The sequence below is a fragment of the Vanellus vanellus genome, assembly GCF_965231255.1.
Source record: "Vanellus vanellus genome assembly, chromosome: 1".
NCBI classification, from domain to species: Eukaryota; Metazoa; Chordata; class Aves; order Charadriiformes; family Charadriidae; genus Vanellus; species Vanellus vanellus.
Window position 1 is genome coordinate 214,730,870 of NC_138905.1, and position 18,287 is coordinate 214,749,156.

General features: G+C 41.2%; 1 protein-coding gene across 8 annotated transcripts in view; it reads right to left on the reverse strand.

The window, feature by feature from the left end:
* Positions 1 to 2,965: 2,965 nt before the first annotated feature.
* Positions 2,966 to 18,287, reverse strand: part of DLG2 (discs large MAGUK scaffold protein 2) — a gene marked incomplete at both ends in the record, with an annotated part of 916,537 nt that continues 901,215 nt past the window's right edge. For 7 of the 8 annotated variants that reach the window (XM_082494340.1, XM_082494344.1, XM_082494343.1 and 4 more), the window contains 6 exons: positions 2,966 to 3,072; positions 4,127 to 4,218; positions 10,463 to 10,572; positions 11,285 to 11,457; positions 12,414 to 12,515; positions 13,309 to 13,359. In XM_082494340.1, the coding sequence (XP_082350466.1) occupies positions 2,966 to 3,072; positions 4,127 to 4,218; positions 10,463 to 10,572; positions 11,285 to 11,457; positions 12,414 to 12,515; positions 13,309 to 13,359 (635 nt within the window). The remainder of the gene's footprint in view (positions 3,073 to 4,126; positions 4,219 to 10,462; positions 10,573 to 11,284; positions 11,458 to 12,413; positions 12,516 to 13,308; positions 13,360 to 18,287) is intronic. The other variant, XM_082494346.1, reaches the window with a different exon arrangement.

Below are 18,287 nucleotides of genomic sequence, written 5' to 3' on the forward strand. Positions count from 1 at the left end.
ATCGCTGCGGGTTGTGAGTTTGGACTTTTTTTTTTTTTTGCACCAGATGTAATTTTGCATGAATCTTATGTTTCTCTTCCTCCTCCCACTACCACCCAGTATGATCTGAACAGCTGCAACGCAAAAATGAACTGCAGCTCTGAGGATGCTGAAACATGAAACGCAAAACCTCAACGCACAAAACAAATGGGAGTACAAGTCCTAAGGGAAATAAGACCTCTCACTGCTTCTCTTGGTGATTTGTTTTTAAATATGTTTTATTTTAAAAAAAAAAAAAGTGCAATGGCAACTCTAAACTGGAAGCACAAACAACAGACAGGGAAAAATAAATAATGTTACTACAGTAACCAAGGACTGATGGAAAAATTGATTGTACTCAGCCATAGTGTTACTGTTCACCGTAAAGCACAGCACATGACAAAGCAAAACAGTTACTAATAGGATAGTACTGTAAAAGGCTGCATGCTGAACTAAGAAACAAAGAAGCAGATGTGATTGATTGCTTAAAAACGGAGCTGAAAATTAGAATGAAGTTCCTGCTTTAGGATACTTGTTTTTTTTTTTTTTTTTTTTTCAGGTCTGGTGGGCTATTTCCCAACCTGGGGCAATAGTACTTTGCCAGCATGGAAAAATCCATGGCTTCCAAAGATCTGGGGTCACTCTGTGGATTTCTGCAGAAATATCCAAATTCTAAGCTTTCATTCATTTACATTTTGTAAAAAAAAAAAAAAAAGTTTCTAGCCCTTCTGGTTACAAAGCTCTTTTGGAGACTTAACTGACACCCTTGTTTACAAATCTGCGCTGGCCAGGCAAGAAAAAGAGTAGTTAAAGAAGTGTGAACTTCTCAAAGTTACCATAGTAGGGCAGTAAGTGAGAGGCCACCTCAGGGCCACTAAGATGCCCGCCTTTTTAACCCTGTCACTGCTGGTGGCTGTATTGCAAACATCCAGCTCGTCGCGCTGCCCGCGGAGGTTTGGCTGGAGATACCCGTCAGCTTGACGGGGTGCAGAAATGTAAGCTTCAGATAGACGAGTGACTGAGGAGTCTATTTAGCATTTGTCCTTGAAACGTCCTTAAGCATTAGTGTTACTGTAGCCACCAGCTAAGAAGCACTGGGCTCCTGCGGCGCAGCAGGCAGGAGAGCGTGGGTTTTCTAGAAAACTTGGTCCAGCAGCAGCAAAGGCAATTCAGTTTACTATCACAAATATCTCTTGTAGTTGTCCCTTTGTGTGTCAGAGTGAAGAACGGCATCAGTACGCAAAGGAAGGGCAGTGTGAAACGAGAAAAAAATACCTCCCGCTCCCCTTCCATGCACCCCAAACTGCAGGTCCACAGACTTTCCCCAAATCCCTCACAAATGTCCATTGCCTCAGTTTTTGCTTTAAAGACCCTTGTTGACTGTGAAATGAATGAAGATAGAAGTTAGTTGATGACCTGCCTGCCTGCAAAGAGAGGAAAGATCAAATGCTTTTGGTATTTCCTTTAAAGAAACAGGAAGAATCATAAAACATTTGGGGGTGAAGTGTGACTCCCTCCAAGAGAGAAATTATTAACTGCATTTAAGCACTGACATTTTGCTTCTGAGAAGTCGTCCGTTTCAATTTAAAGAGGCATTATCCTTTTGTGTTCAGAAAAGGTCCTACAGGGCAGTCAGTTCAAGAGATCTTTCCACAGGAGTTCATCATGATTAAATAGAGGCAAGGGAGAGGATTAAACCGAGAGAAAAACAAGATGACGGCTACAATTTAAGGAATCGTCTTGCTTGTCGTTAAGAATAGAGAATCTGTTATGGAAAAGGGATAATGCAACTTGATGGTCCTCTTTACATTTTACAGTCGCACAAGGGTGTAAATATTTAATCTTTCAATTAATTAATCTTTACAAAATATCTCACAAAAACATTTTTACCTATAGAAATTAGTTTCTATACATCAATATACCTTTATTTTTATAAATTATTCCATCTTTAAGTGCCTTCTATCAATATAAATGATAAAATAGACAATCAAAAATTTTAAAGCTTTTCCCAGTTGTATCCCTCCTTGTCAACATAGGTGCTGTGAATCCTCATACATGTGTGTGTCCGCATGGGAATGTGTTCGTGTGCACTTATGTGTGATGTGAAATGCGTCCATCCTCTCCCACCCCCAAACTCCAATAAAATAAACTATATTGTTATTAGTTCCTGATGCAATAGTGTTTCCAAAGGGGAAAAAAGAAATGCTTGACTTGGTTTCAGAAATCAAAAGATGTGCATAGTTACCAAAGTCGAGGTGTACCAACTACAAATGTGCAATGACAAGCTTAGAAGAGGACCCACCTCCCAGTCAAGTCAAAGAGCGTCCTACCAGTGACTTCAGTAGGAAGTGGACCAAGTACTCTGAGCTTGATTTTGCAAGGTGCATGTGGCCCTGATCTAGCAAAACGCTTAAGCCTGTGCTTAGCTTTGAGCACATGAATAGTCCTACTGGAATTGACAGGACTGAACGGCATAGGGAAAGATCACAAGTGACTCCAAGTCAACGGGCTACTCATGTGTAGGAATTGGGGTCGAGTGCTGAGCGCCTTGCAGGATCAAGCCCTATATGAGGTTCAAGAGCTGGGAACTTCTCTTTAAAGCAATCAACACACTGAGCTCAGCCATTAAAATCTATCAAAATGTCCGCATGGGCACAGGAGGTGGCTAGCTCCCCTTGACAGAGGGTCTCCATGTCAAAAGTTTATACCTACAACTGGTGCTCTGAGCACACAACAGATTTGCTTTATATGGTAGAAGTCTTTTTGTTCCTACCCTTTGACCCATCAGTGTCCTTCATGGCTTCAAACACTTTGTGTTGTACATTCATCAAAATTCACATTGACTGCAAAGAACATAAATGCAACAAAAACAGGAAAGCCTCCAAATAGTATATTATAGTTTTCTTCTAAATATTCTCCCGTCGTAATCAGAGGTGCAGTGGCTAATTTATAATTTTTCCTTTGAAGGAATCCAGATGAAAGGCCCGGATTGTTCTTCAATTACAAGTTTGCATTGATTATATATATCTTCTAAGCTATCTCCTTGGACAATAGCTGCAGCAAGAAAACATATCAATACTTCTTTTAATGGATATATTCTACAGAATCCAGTGTCAGCAGATTTTCAGTGTACTCATAGATACTGATGGAGTGAGAAGGAATACTAGCAGACTGTGATGCTGGTTATGGAAAAGTCATACCCCTGCAGATGGCAACTAAGTTCAAACCAACGGCACTGTCCCATGACAGACACCCATCCCACTGTTTGTGGTGAGAAGACCGAGCTAGGTTAGGTTAGAGAACTAGCAGTTCTGTCCTAGGGGCGGGCAGCATGGTAGGTTCCCACTGTTGCGAGTCAAGCTTTACATTTCATTTGATTTAGGAGGTACTTCAGCAGTGAGTAGCAGCTGATTTATAGCCTATTCTTTTCCTGACCTACCTGGTTATAATAAACTAAGTCTCAGCTGCAAAAGTTAACAAGATCAGGCCCAAGTTGACAGAAGAAAAAAAATCTGCAACACAAAGCACAGTGTCTATGCTCTTAAATTCCTTGTCCCTCCAGTAGGAATCTGGAACTGCAGTTCAGGTTATGCGCATTGTCAACATGTGGAGGGATAATTAGGGACTTCCGAGTGTTACCCAAAAATACCAGTCCCCTCAGTAAGGAACTGCCTAAACCTGCCCTAAGGAAATGCTGAGACCCAGAGCAGGTCTTAAATCTTGCTCTTTTCCAGGTCAGGAAGAATGATGCCCTTCTCTTTCCCTCCCATGATCCATAGCTTGAGCTCTTGCCTTGAGCTAGTGAGGAATTCTTTGGTCTATAGAAATACAATGATGCAGCGTTTTAACTGACTTCATTAAAAGAAGTTTCGGGTCAGGGAGGGGATCAAATTCATGCATAGCTATTTCTTCAGGGCATCAAACTTTTGAGGAGTCGAATACCTCAACTGCTTGAATTTCAGGGAAACAGCAGTCTCAAGCCAGGGGTCCCCGCTGTGGGCACACTATACTGATATGCGCTGTAGGCCAGAGACAGAGCTGATCCAGTTGTTTTGCAATAAAAGACTATATCTTGGGGGGAAAAAAATTGCTTTTAATAAAATCATACCTGTAAAATATTCTCCAAATTCTTGTTCTAATTTAATTGCTCGATCGTAGGTTTTCTTCGCTTGCTCCTCTGTAAGACGTTTATTCATTTCCCTAGAAACACAGAGGAATTCATCAAAAGGTTTAGATTCTTACTGGAACAGCTTTCTAAAAGATACATTGAACTGAGTCACGGACAGATTGAGATCGGTACGAGAATCAAATGGTGAAATTCTTCCCTCAGTTAATGGACAGTTTCAGTATTTTAAATTTGATTTCATTCTTATGTAGTATAAACCTACATTTCCAGACTATTTCCCATTTCTCCACTAATTGTTTATTTTGTGTTCACTACTCTATACATTCCCAAATGAAATACGAGGCCCAAATCTGGTAACTGCTAACTGAGATGGACTTGTGGCACCAGAGACCCACGGGTAAATCTGGGAGCCAGGAGGTCTCAAGGACTGGGCACTCAGAGCACTCCTGCCTCTAGAGCTGAAGCTCCTTCTCTATCTCCCAGGCCCACAGCTGGCTGTCTCAGCTGAATAAGGGTGTCCAAACTGCTGAAGTGGAAGCCGGGTTTTGTCTGAGGCTGGGGCTATGAAAGTGAAATGAAGATTAAAGGCAGGATTCAGCACACTGAGACTCCTGACCCTGTAGAAGGAATCCCACAGTCATTGTAAACCCCGTAGGGAAGCCCCAGAAGGACCCAGAGTCTTCCAGGGAGACTTCTTGGTTCAGGTGGGGGCATGAGTTCCAGATATCATGAGAAACCAAACTGAATCTTTCCAGCAGGAAAAGTTGAGTTATTTATTTATGTTCTCTGTTCCAGTCCTTTCTGATTAACTAGAGACATTCCCAGTCAAAGGTGTCTTGTAGATTCTAAAACGTACAGGGTACCAATAGATGTAAAAACATGGACAGTGTCAGTTACATTCTGTTATTGCCAATGTTTTGTTATTTGATGGAGCATTTCTGTTTCAACAGAGACATTGTTTAATAACTTTAAGAAATGACTTGTCTTGCCCATGCATGCTCAACTTTTAATACCACCATATACTCGCAAAGAATCAAGCTCATACTCATTCACTGCCTTACACATATATGCCTGCAAATATCCAAATCAATTAGCGATAATAAATAGAGTTTGCTTGTTCTAGCATTTTTTTCACAGCATGGATTCATTTTTCATAAAATATGATGGAGATTTTCTGCAGCAACTAGGAAAGCAAGAGGAGGGAGCATCTTGTGTTCTACATAAATCTGATTTAATGCCATGGGTGATGCATGTAGGAAATTATGTGCATGATGGTGCATAAAAAAATGATCTATGAAGTGCCCAACAGTGTGAACTTGCTCCAGCTAACTCCTACCTGGCTTCTGAAAAACATCCTGTAAGCTGTCCAGGATGCAAAAAAATATTTTTAGAAAAGACTAAAAGCTGTCTATCTATATAACTAACCATATAGCTGCTTAGAAGAATCTCTCTGGAAGTGCCAATGGAATGCAGAAAGCAGGTTTATAAAATGAAGGATAAGAAAGATTTCTTTAAAAATTTATGACAGTTATTTGTGGATTATATAAATAGGTTTAATTTGTGTCACGCTGCTAAGATTATACCACTACTAATTCTATTTATTGGAAAGATTGCTACCTAATTGGGTTCAGGTGGGCTGCTCGTCAGCTACGCTTACTTGAACATATCTTTATGTGTCTGAAACAAAACTCTGTCTTGAAGTGGGGCACACCATTGCAAACTCTTATGCAAACTTAACATTTTCATCTCAAGGACACTCAACAGATATTCTAGTGTTAACAACATCCTCCTCCTTCCAGATCTATTTCTGAGAAGTCCTCCTCAAGATCTTTGAATATCAGAGGAGAAAATACAAATAAAAATACAAAAAACCACTTAAAATAGTAAGTACTTTGAAATAAGTAGAAATTCACATTACATTTTCAGGCTGTAGATATGCCTGGGGTGTAAAAGTATGCTAGTTGTATTCATGCCTCTGCCCATCCTGTGCCTTCAGGAGAGAGGATGGAGAAGCGGGAGGACCATGATGTCCATTTTTCATGGTGAATTAAAACTGCTGCCAAACTGTAGTCCCTTCTACTTTTTTATTTCCTAGCCAGGGACCTGCACAGCTGGTGAATTCAAAATGCTTGCAAAGACCTGTCCCTCAAGGCACATTTTCCAGCATTTTCCTTCTCTCTCAGTGAAGAGATCACCCAGGCCGGCTCTTCATTATGTCCATCTCTCATCCCCATGATCCCACCACGGTCCTCTTTCTTCTAGAGAGAGGGGCAAATTGAGAGGTACCAACAGGGAGGCTTCTGGGATTAAACCTGTGAGGTGGGATCATGTAGAGATGGAGAAGGAAGGAAGGAAGGAAGGAAGGAAGGAAGGAAGGAAGGAAGGAAAGAAGGAAGGAAGGAAGGAAGGAAGGAAGGAAGGAAGGAAGGAAGGAAGGAAGGAAGGAAGGAAGGAAGGAAGGAAGGAAGGAAGGAAGGAAGGAAGGAAGGGAGGAAGGAAGGAAGGAAGGGAGGAAGGAAGGAAGGAAGGAAGGAAGGAAGGAAGGAAGGAAGGAAGGAAGGGATGATGGAGCAGTTTGTTTACAGCAATTTGATTGCCAGGACTGAATTTAATTGAAGAAAGCAAGATCAGGAGAGATCCAGCTCAGGCCACGGGTTCTGGTTGCTTTTACATCCAATAGCACCTTATGGTTTTCCTTTGCTGCGGTCATTAGTGTTAGTAGTGTATTTCCAGAGAACTGGTGATAACCAAGTTTCAAATGCAGGTGCAAGCCAGATTTATGCTCCCTTCCCTCTTCTTACCTTCACTGTCAGATGGGTGCAAAAGAGCAGATGCGTAAATGAGAATCAGACTTCAATTTTAAGTGCTAATTTTGCTGCAAGTTAAATCTTTTGACTTTGTTTCTCTCCATCTTCTGATTAGCAATTTTTAGTCTTTTATGGATTTACTTTGCTATTACACTAACTTTCAACTCATTTGTATAAACAGAAGTAATAGTTATGGCAGATAAACCTGTTTAAGGGCCCTACAGGAGAGCTGGGGAAGGGCTTTTTACTCGGGCATGTAGCGACAGGACAAGGGGGAATGGCTTTAAACTGGAAGAGGGCAGGTTCAGATTGAACATTCGGAAGAAGTTTTTCACTGTGAGGGTGGTGAGGCACTGGCACAGGTTGCCCAGAGAGGTTGTTGAGGCCCCATGCCTGGAGGTGTTCAAGGCCAGGTTGGATGTGGCCTTGGGCAACCTGGTCTAGTGGGAGGTGTCCCCGCTTATGGCAGGGGGGTTGGAACTCAGTGATCTTCAAGGTCCTTTCCAACCTAAACCATTCTATGATTCTATGAATTTTTGTGTTGTAGTAGTTACATACATAAAAAAGACTCAGTGAACACAGTTACACTGTCATAAAAATGTCTTCTTTCTGTTCCCACGGAGCATTGGTTTACCATGTTAAGCTTCTCCATACTAAAATAATAGTATCTATTGGAAAGGTGTTATATCTATTAATCTATGCACACCCTACAACTCAGTACTGCTTGTGTCAGAGTATTTGTTTAGCCAGACTCTTAGTGATTTAGTTTCATTACTAAACAAAATAAATGATTTCCACAAGCAAGGGGCTCAGAATTATGTCATTATTCTCAAGACAATTCTTTAAAAAGAATGATACTTTTTATATTAAGAGAGTTCTAATTTCTGTTAGAAACTAATTTTGGGTACTGTTTGATAAGATAAAGACACATTAGATAGATTAACAGGATAAAAAGATTACTTGTGGAGAGCAGGCTGCGGGGGATAAACTAATTTAGAATGCCTGAATTAATTACATTTTTCTCTTTTTTTGTCAGGAGTTGTATTGTGTTTACATAATTTATTTATATAAGCCATATTACTGCAAAAAGTCCCAGACTAGTACTGATATATAAGGATTTTTGTTGTCTTGCAAAAGTTTGGATTTCTAACTAATGGTGTCTTCCACAGGGTATTTGCAGAACAAGGAATTCAAAGTCATGTGATGGATTTCACTTTGTCACTACCGTTCTGTCAACACGGAGGCAGTTTTAGATTTAGAGAGTGAAGAATAGCTTACTTTAGATTTATATCACTAAGGAAAATTCTGCTAACTCTGCAGAAGTTGGTTTGTCCTAAATGAAATATTAGCATTGCTTTGGTTTAATAACAGGATGATTGCCGTAATATTTTGTATCTTCATAACACTTTTCAGTCAATCTGTTCAAGGATTTGCTGTTCTTACGTCAAATCAATGAAGCCTTTACGTTATTGCCACATTTCTAGTTCTGCCTAATATATTTTTCAGAGTAAGGTCCACTTTTATTTACTTTTTTTTTCATCACTCCAGATGCAATATCAGCATTAAACAAATGATGGAAATATTTTATGGTTAAGATCTACCTTAAAACAATCAATGCAGAAGGGAAGCTGTCAGACTACTCTTCCCCTTCTACAAGAAACTTAATCAGAATATAATTGAATTGTGGGGCTGGAAGAAATGTCAAGAAGTCACCCAACCCACGATGGCTTTGATCAGGATGGGGCTGTGCAGGTACCGCATACTGTGCCTCATTCCCCGTAACGTGGCTGGACGTACGACAACCTTATCACCAAAAGGCAGGGCCAGGGAGGGCGCACATTCATGGGATGGGGCACATTAGAGTTCTCCAGCTCTGTCACCCAATGGTTGTGGGCACACCATCACCGTAACCAGATACGTGACTGTCGCAGGAGGGGGGTGCCTACATTTTAGCTGTGTCACAGATGCCTATGGCATCACCTGGCATTTGCAGAACCTTTGGTGAGGGGAAGGCACAGAGTTCAAAATTTCATCCCTATCACAGCAAATTAAGCTGATAACTCTTGAATTACTGTAAGTGTACATGGCAAACAATTGATCACAATGCATTTTATCCTGAGCTTTAACCAGTATGAAGACCACTTCCATATTTCCTCCTCAGCCTTCTCTCCTTGACACTAGACAACCCCCGCTCCTCCTCCACTTCTAGGGTGGAACCCAGAACCAGGCCAGCCCTCCAGCTGAGTCTTCATCCATACCCGGTAAAACAAAATAACTATCTATTGTGTCCTTACACAAACTGATGTTAATACAGCCCACAGTGGCAGTTTCCTTTTTTGCAACTGCATTATCCACCCATTCATATTCCCATGTGATGCATCCCAACCGCCAGATGCTTTTCTGCAGTGCTATAGCTTAATTATTCCCTGCTTGTACTTGTGCATTTCATTTTCTCTCCTTTGTCTGTGCTGAATTTCATCTTACTGATTTTGCATTGAGTTTTAATCTTATCCTCCAAAGTGCTTGCCACCTCGCTCAGCCTTGAGTTATTCACAAATTTTACAAGAGTATTGCCCAGTTCATCATTCAAATACTTCATGAAAACAACAAGTACTCCCAAATAGGGACACAGCTCAGGAAATATACTTGCAGGATTTCTGTTACTCTCCCAGTTTAACGGTGCCATTTTCAATGACTGAATATGGTTGTGCACATGCTCTCTAGTGATTCCCTCTGGACTGTATTTCCCTCAGCTGCTACTGAGAATGGCCCATGGAGCCAGAATAAAAATTAAGATGCAATGCAATTATTGATATCCATCTCATGAAAGAAAGAAATAAGATTGGTTTGATTTGCTTTTGATGAACATACATTGGCTGCCTCTTAGAACCTCTTTATCCTCTCAGTTATTATTCTTGAGTTGCTTAACTCTTCCCTGGAGCCCAGTGTTTTTCTGAGGATTGAAATTAGGTTGCCTGGTGACAGCATGAAGTTGGTGCCTTCTCTTTCCGTCTTTAAGTGTTGTGTTTGCCCTTCTCCAGTCCCATGAGTCCTTTCCTATTGTCTTACAGACCTTCAAGTAAACAAAGGGCTGACGAAGAGGCACACACTGCATGTCTGACACAGGTTTGCCCTCAGGTTCACTCCTGTGACCAGGCTCTACACCCCAAGAGCACCCAAGGCTGGATGGGACAAGCCATACTGCGTGAGTTTTTGGTGATCTCGCTGCACAGGTTGGAACATGTACACCAAGCACTGGCAGGGAGTCCTTCATGGTCCAGCACATAAGCTCACATGTCCCAGTGTGAAATGTTCAAAGGCAGCTTTGGTTTATTCCTTGAGATGCCGGGATACAGGGGACGGCAGGCAGGGAGAGCAAGTCTCCGCTGTTCCCACTTCCTCTCCTTATTACTGGTTTTAAGAGGACAGGCAAAATGTAGACTCAAGACCCGTGTTGTGTCGCTTGAGACTGTGCCCTGAAAGTAAAATGCTTGAAGGAGTTTATACTCACATCAGAGGCTCCCATGATTTAGGCTTAATGAAGATAGCGATGGGATAGAGTTGTGCAACTTGTAGTCGTTTGATAGCATTTCCTGACACATCGAGTATACAGTGCTTGCCCTGTTGGAAACAGATGAGGATGTGTTTATTTTTGCAGAGTTTGCTGCAGATCAGCCAAAAGAAGGGAAGCAATTCTGTGACGCAGCGCCCTGGAACGGGGCCGTGACTGGCACAGCAGGGAAGGGGGAGCCCAGGGCATGCGCTCCACTCCTCTGTGCTCTTTCCTTTGCTTTGGTGCTAAAATAAAATACACGATGGAGATATGGGAACAAACTTGTTTTTTATTTTTACTGGGATGAACTTTGCAGGAGGGAGAGGATTTTCTTTAGAGATGAGGAAAATTAGTTGATAAAAGTAATAGGATGTCTACGTTCTTACTGGTTAATTCAGTTCTTGTTTGTGTTAAAGACTCCCTGTGTCACCTGAGGCAAGTCATTTAATCTTTCTGTGCTTCGTTCTTTCACCTCTGTGAAAGTGAGATAAGTTTATTTGCCTGTCTTACATAGGGAAGAGAGAAGGCTGTTTTGGGGCACACTTGAGGCGCTGTGGTAGATCCCTCAGTTGATGGCACTACATCCAGGTACAGAAAGCACCACAGATATTGTCATTCAAAGTCAGAGACTCCACTTGTGGAGTCATTATAAAGCCTATAAATATTAGGAAGCCCTTTTGCACGATACTTTATATTTTGGGCGGAAGAATCATGTCTGAGGTACAATGTGGAAACAAACCAGATCATGTTGCATGGTCAATAATACTAGTGTCAACCTACCCTTTCTGCCACGAATCTCACAGACTGGACACTAGTTCCATATAGATTATCATTGTACTGCCCAGCTTCTATAAATTTGTGCTCTTGGATATCTTTTTCCATTTGTTCTCTTGAAATGACAAAATGATAATCTCTCCCATCCACTTCATAGTCACGCTTTGGCCGTGTGGTATCTGCATGAAACAAAAGACGGAAGACCAAGAAGGCTGTAAAAACATTTCATGCAAAAAATGCTGCCGTTAAGGTTTGCTCAGTGGACAATGCTGGGTCTGCTGTAAATGGAGGTGCCTTACATCTGGGAGCAGATCTTTGGCTACTACATATTGTTTTCAATGGAGTTATGATGATAAAGCTGTCTTTTAAAGTACTATTTTCTGATGTTTACCTCCAATCAATACTTATATGCTAATATAAAATTAGAATTTACCAGAATTCCACTTTTTTTCAGCAGGATCGCACACAAACCCCAAATACAAAATGCATTCCAAATTGTAAACCTAATCCTATCACAATGATAAAATGAACCCCAATCTCATCAATTTAGTTTAGCCTTAATTATCAGGCTGATTCTGATCTCATCTCTAGCAGTATTAAGCTGGTGTATTTGCAGAGACAACAGTTTAAAACAAAGTAAGACTGCAATCAGGGTCTGCAATAAACACTCAGCAAGTTCTAACGATCCAAGATATAAACACTCTGCTTAACTCAGGGTCCAATATTGCTTTCTGATTAGACACTCTAGATCTCATACAGATCAGAGATTGCTCCATATTTGTACTGATGGATGCTGTGCAATGGAGTTAAAACATTTTACATTCGGCTAGTATTTCAAACTGTTATCTTATTTAAGAAACCACAGATTAATTGATGAGCAAATTGAGTTAGTGGCTAGAAGGCTCCTTTAAAAAAATGCTACAGCTTTTGAGACAATCCTTTTGAGAAATTCTTTCCAGACCTTCACAATGTTTTTCAGTTTTATTTCCCCTTCTTTGTCCAATGGAAAAAGGGCTTTTGGGAAACTCAGCTACATATAGTTCATGGATGCTGCATTCACAGCAATTCACTTAATGTGCTGCACTAAGGGGTACAGCTCCCTCAGCTGCAGAACAAGGAGTAAAATCATACTTACGTGGTACACACGACCCAAACTTATCGGGGAATTCAGATATCAAATCATCGTTGATCCGATCTTTCATAGGACCCAGGATAATAACCGGCCTGGTGTAATTAACTGAACAACAAAAAGAAAGGCACGTTTCGATGTTCATACTGGCAATAACAGTAAATCTTCCCAAAGATGCACTAAGCAGAGTTGTTGTGAAGTGCAAACTTAGGTGCACGATTCATTGATGAATCATTTATTTATTGACATGGATAAGGTAAAAGGAATGAGCAGCACTCATTTTGCAGAGCTCTGGGGTGGTGCAGGCACGTGTAGTCAAATGACTATGTGGAAGTGTATGCATTTGCTATCGCAAATAAGGTTGCTCCCAAGTGCTTGCAGATGGACTCTCTCATGAGGTGTGGAAAGGATATTGTAGGATTTTTTTCTCCTCAATTATATGAATGCATCCCCCATTAAATCAGTTGGGTTCACTCCCATTTTCAGATGCTTTCCTGTAGGTTCACCTACCCTGGTTAGAGGCACACATCACATGAGAAGGGAAATAATAAAGGCTTCCCATGTGGTCTGGTTTGTCCTGGCCTAAACCACAACACCATGGAACAGTATTGCAGTAAATACAGAAAATCTGCTTTAATATTTTAAATATGTAGACTGATTAACATACTTATTAGTGAAGGACATGAGAGGATACTGGGGAGAGTCCTGAGAACTTTAGGTAGCAGGGGCTAGCGAGGGAGACCCTTACATCGTTTCTTTTGTATGTGATAGACCGAGTGGCCAATAAAAAGGAGCCACAGAGAATCTGGGGCTGGCATAGCAAGGCTTACCGCTCTGCTGGCCCCCAAAACGTGAAACGAAAAATATAAGGAACAGTGACAGAAAAGCAGATGAAACTTACTTTCCTGTCTGGTGACAGGTTCATAAGAAAGGATGCAGTCTTCTTGGCCTCCTGATGAAAGAAGAAAGAGAAGACATTGAAGCTGAAATGCAACACGTCAAGTACGAAAGCTTGATAAAATGCTTCACATAGAGACAGATCGAGTTCAGCACTTCTCTCTGGTAATGCTTTCACCTGAACCATTCCAAAGTCCCTCATAACTTTAAAGTGTGGAGACCACTTCCCCCACCCCCACCCCCCACTACATGTTTCAATTTTCTTTGCTGAAATTGGGCTTTTTCCATGATGAGCTATAGGGCTTCATTTATTGATTTGATAGCAAGGCTGTTTACAAGGAGAGTGCAGAAATTTAAGATGCAATTCTTTTGCTTGTCCTATTGTTAAGACCCTAATACGCTGCTGCAGGCGAAATCCACAGGCTGCCTAAATTGAACAATTTTTATCCTCAGGAAATACACATTTTGGTCGATCGCCCTTCTGGGCATAACCCCCTTAGTTTAGTTTATTCACAGCCTGACATCTAGCTATGAGCGATTTTCTGTCCTTATCCTTTCCCTAAACACAAATGTCACAGCATCGTGTTTTACACACTTATCCTCCCTCCGCTCCTGTTAGGATGGTGCTGTGTCCTCATGGTGACGTTTAAAAGCAGAGAAATTTGCCATGAGAAACAAGTGGCACTATACGGACCACGACTTGGGTGCAGGTGTACAGCCCCAATGCGTCACCCTCCTCTCCTCTACGAGAGTGCAAAAGGAGAGGGGGGAGGATTCTTCAACCTACTGCATGAATAATTCCTGGACATTTCTTTTTCTAGGTCACTGTCACATAGCTGGTACCGCATAAGGGCTCTGGCAGGTTCTAAATATGGCTTAGGCTTAGCAAGGTTTAAAATGACGATTTTATTTTTACTCGGTTCAGAGCTCGTCTGCGAGAAGACCCACAGATGGGATTTTGCAACTAATTTAGATACTACAGAAGAAAGAGTGCCATAAGGGGTACCAGGGCTTTATAAAATAGGCAGGATTGCCTTCATTTCATCTGCTTGCGAGCACATGAGTCTGTGTTACGTTATACTGGTGAGCTCCTGCCAAACCAAAGCGTGCACATACAGGGGAACAGTGCTGCCTGACACCTGATGGCCGATATAGGTAGGATTTAGAGGTTTAGAGGGCTACAACTCACCCTGAAGTAGTCTGACTGCTATCGGAGTCGCCCTTGAGGCTCCATTAACTGTATTAACAAGGTTTGTATGCCTAGCGGCCAAGTAAGTACAAAACTTTTTGTGGTTTAGTCCTAAGATGACTCCCACCTCATGTATCTAATATGTTGATAGATATTTTTTGTGATATATTCTCTAGACAGCTGTGAGAAATGTGTAAGAAATCTTTTCAAGTAAAAAGAAAGTAGTAATTAAGGACAGTGACAGAAAAAGCAAATAAAAAAAAATAGTACTGATGTGGTAGGAGAGAGGGAGAACAGACAGGGCCAACTCCAACCTGGCAACGGTGCTGAAGCAGCAAAGGAGAAAATATAATTTTTATAAAAGGAGGGAATTAGGCAGCTTTTGAGAACGAGGCAACATAACCTATGAGGAGTGTGGATAATGGATTTTCTTCTCTATTTGCAAATGTTTGATACTGTAATCACTTGCTTAACTGTGTCTTTTTGCAAAGTTAAAAACCTGGAATTATTGTTACTCTAGGTTTCATACATCAGATGTACTATTTTCCCTTAAGTTTCTCTGGGAATTTTGGGGGTGATATAAAACCCAGGATGTGCCATTTCCCTGGTGATGAAACGATTCCCTCCCCAGGCCGGATGAGCGTGCTCCTGCACTGCCTGCCCGCCCTCCGGCCCGCCAAGGCCGTGCTTTTCAACAGCCCAAGAAAGTCAATGCTGGGGTGGGCGATGCGGCCATCGTGCACTGAAACTGAGCCTGTTTGTACGAATACAGTCTTAAAATTGAAAATACTTGTTTCAATGGCATACAGATCTGCAGAAGGGGATTCATTTCAGCTAATTTCAGGAACCTGTATCGTGAGCGCTTATGTCTGAGCTAGTCCCCAGGCACCCTTTAGAGTCAGTGGGTGCCTACAAATAGGCAAGCGCTTATTCTAAAAGACATGAGTCATCTGACCTATTTTAGATGTCTACTTCGGGATGAGAGAAAAAGCTGGAAGGGTGCGTTTGTCTCCATTGTCCCATAACGGCATTTAAACAGCAAGGTCAGATGCAGATATCTGCATTTAAACAGTAGAATCCCATGGGAGTGACAGTGACGAGAGCAAGTGAAGGAAAAATAACTGACACAATTGTTTAAAAATTTATCTGTGGGCTAATATTTGGCTTTGGCACAGAATTATAACCAGCACAAATAAGCCAGCGCAGATTTTACCTTCTGTTTTGCCCAGTCTCTGGCAGATGTGTCCACACGCTAAAGCTATGGTTACGTCCACGCCATCAGTAGGGCAGGAGCTATGGGGACAAACAAGCCTGCCATTTCACAGAAGTCTTGTGAAACTGTGGCCTGACTGAAGGCAAAGAAAAAACTCCAGCCCACCCAAATTGTGCTGAAGCTTAAGCCATCGGAAAGGGTTGCAGCAAGTAAGGAGAAGCTTTGAGGCTGACCATGATACACAGGGACTTAAAGATATCTTCCTGAGTGAAGGCTCTCCAGTGCTGAGTTTCAGACTCCGCATGGAGTGTGAGCGTGGGGGAAAGCTTCACCATTTCCGCTACTTTCCTCTTCTGGAGAAAGGGCTCAGGAAGCCTGTTTCTATGTGAATAAAATCCTTCCCAGTACTGTCCAGACGAAATCCTGTAAGCCCGCAGAGGCTAATATGCATGTTAACGGTACCAGATGGTATTCTTTTATGATCTCTGCTCAGTCAGTACTGCACGGTTTTGAAGTAGTCCATAAAGTATTAAGTATAATGAAGAGCTCTAGAGTCAATCAATAATCGGATCGCTACAACCTTGTGATGGCTTTGAGGTGTGAGACATAGTGTGAAATTCAGCAGGACACAGGCTTTTACTTTTACGTTTCACTAAGCCTCATTTACCATCCACATTAACGGCTTAATTAGCACAGGTTAGCTATCTTGATCTGGAAAACCTTTGTGAAATTTAACAGACAAAACAAAAAAGAGAAAAAAGAAAAAGCCCTTTTAGTAGGATTTTGGCATGATCCCTTGTTCTTCAGTAAAATTCCATGAAGTCAAAAAGAGAAGAAAAGAAAATAAGGAAAGAAAAGAAACCAAAAGGAAACTTTCCTGAATGTAATATACTTCTGAGTAAAATTATTGGAGGGCTTTCACTTTCCCAGGATAGCTATGGCTCTGCTGCCTTTTGTTTGGTTTGCCTTTTGGTGGTTTCTTATGTTTGGAAAGAGAAGAATGACCTGGAGTTTGTTATAACTCGTAGCCTCTATAAACTGCGGGTCCTGCGTGGTCAGATGGGTTTCATAAAGACTACTAATTTAATCTTTTTAAAGGATTTTATAGCGTTTCAGAGTGGCAGTCCTCAAATGGATATAAGGTGTTGCCTCTGTTTTGCCTTTCTGATTAGATGGCAGAGAGTCTGTGAAAGACTCAAAACCAGTTTCAGTGTCGAGCTGGCAGATATCAGGCATTTTTCATGTAACCTATAAAAAGGCCCCATTTCCTATTGTCTTGCCAGAGCATCCAGAGCTTCCACAGTGCTGGTGTGACTGCACCCAGCACGTGAGTAACGGGGCAGGAGAGCTGCTGTCAGCTGCCGTGGTGCAGCCACCACGTAACCCAACGCCCACCCTCAGCCAGCACCTTACGTGGTGGGAATCCATGGATTTTGGCATCCCATTAATGGCTGTGAATGAAAAAAATCTGTAAGGGGATCTAAGGAAGTGAATAACAAAAAAGTAGTACTTATGAAGACAGCTAAAAATGTATGATTTTAGAAAAATCAAAGAGAATTTTTCAAAATTTCTGGACTAATGGTGGTTGTTACCATCAATACACATGTGAAATACATGCAGATGAGCCAAAGTAATTTTATTTTTGAGCTCTTGCCTGATTTGTTTTTTGCTCAGCTGTGTCTAAAATCAAAGAAGGCTTATTTTTTCTGTCATCATTGGTTTAGGTTTTGGACTAACGTATGGATTACTTGAGTTGCACTTGCAAGATCTTGGAGAAATCAATTTCTTGTTCTGTTTCATCTGCACAGACTGCACTGGTCAGTCAATATCCTGGCCCCCATATGGCCCAAAATCCCTTTCCTGGATCTCTATTTATGTAAGTAAACGCACAATTTTTTGACATATGTTGATTGCTGTGAAAGGCCAGAAATCCAAAACATAAAATACACAAAATACATCAGTATTCTGAGAATGAACTTATGACTGAAAAGTGGTCTGTTGGCACTATACATTTAAGATCGATATAGCTTGTGAGGGCATGGAATGAGACTTCAATACTTGTGCCAATTTGAGTGTGCCTGAATAATATAGTAATCCTTGGGGACCGTAAGAGCCAACATAAGTGTCCTAATTAATCAGTGGCCTAACATAATAATCAGGAGTCCTTTAACCTTGTTTGAGTCTTCAAATCTCATTACAAGAGTGACTTGCTGACTTGCTGACAGTGGGTAAAAATTTTTGTTTCTACCACTTTTCCTTATTTTTAACTTTTAGTCATGTATTGCCTCTCTAGGTAATTGGTGTAATCACAACCAGTTATGCAATTAGGCTAAATAGATGTGGTAATGTGTGTGTAATTTTGATGACAGCTGTAAAAACCTTTACTGAACTATGTGTAAGAGCGTTACAACACATACACAGTAGAGAGACTTGAGATTCATGGCCATTATGAAAATCATGTCTCGCAAAATAAAAACTGATGAGTCCATGGTAAAAAATATGTTCTTACAAGCTTGGTTTGAAAAAGAAATCAGATCATTTTAAGTTACAGAGCTCAAAATAAACTTTCAATCACGGTTTG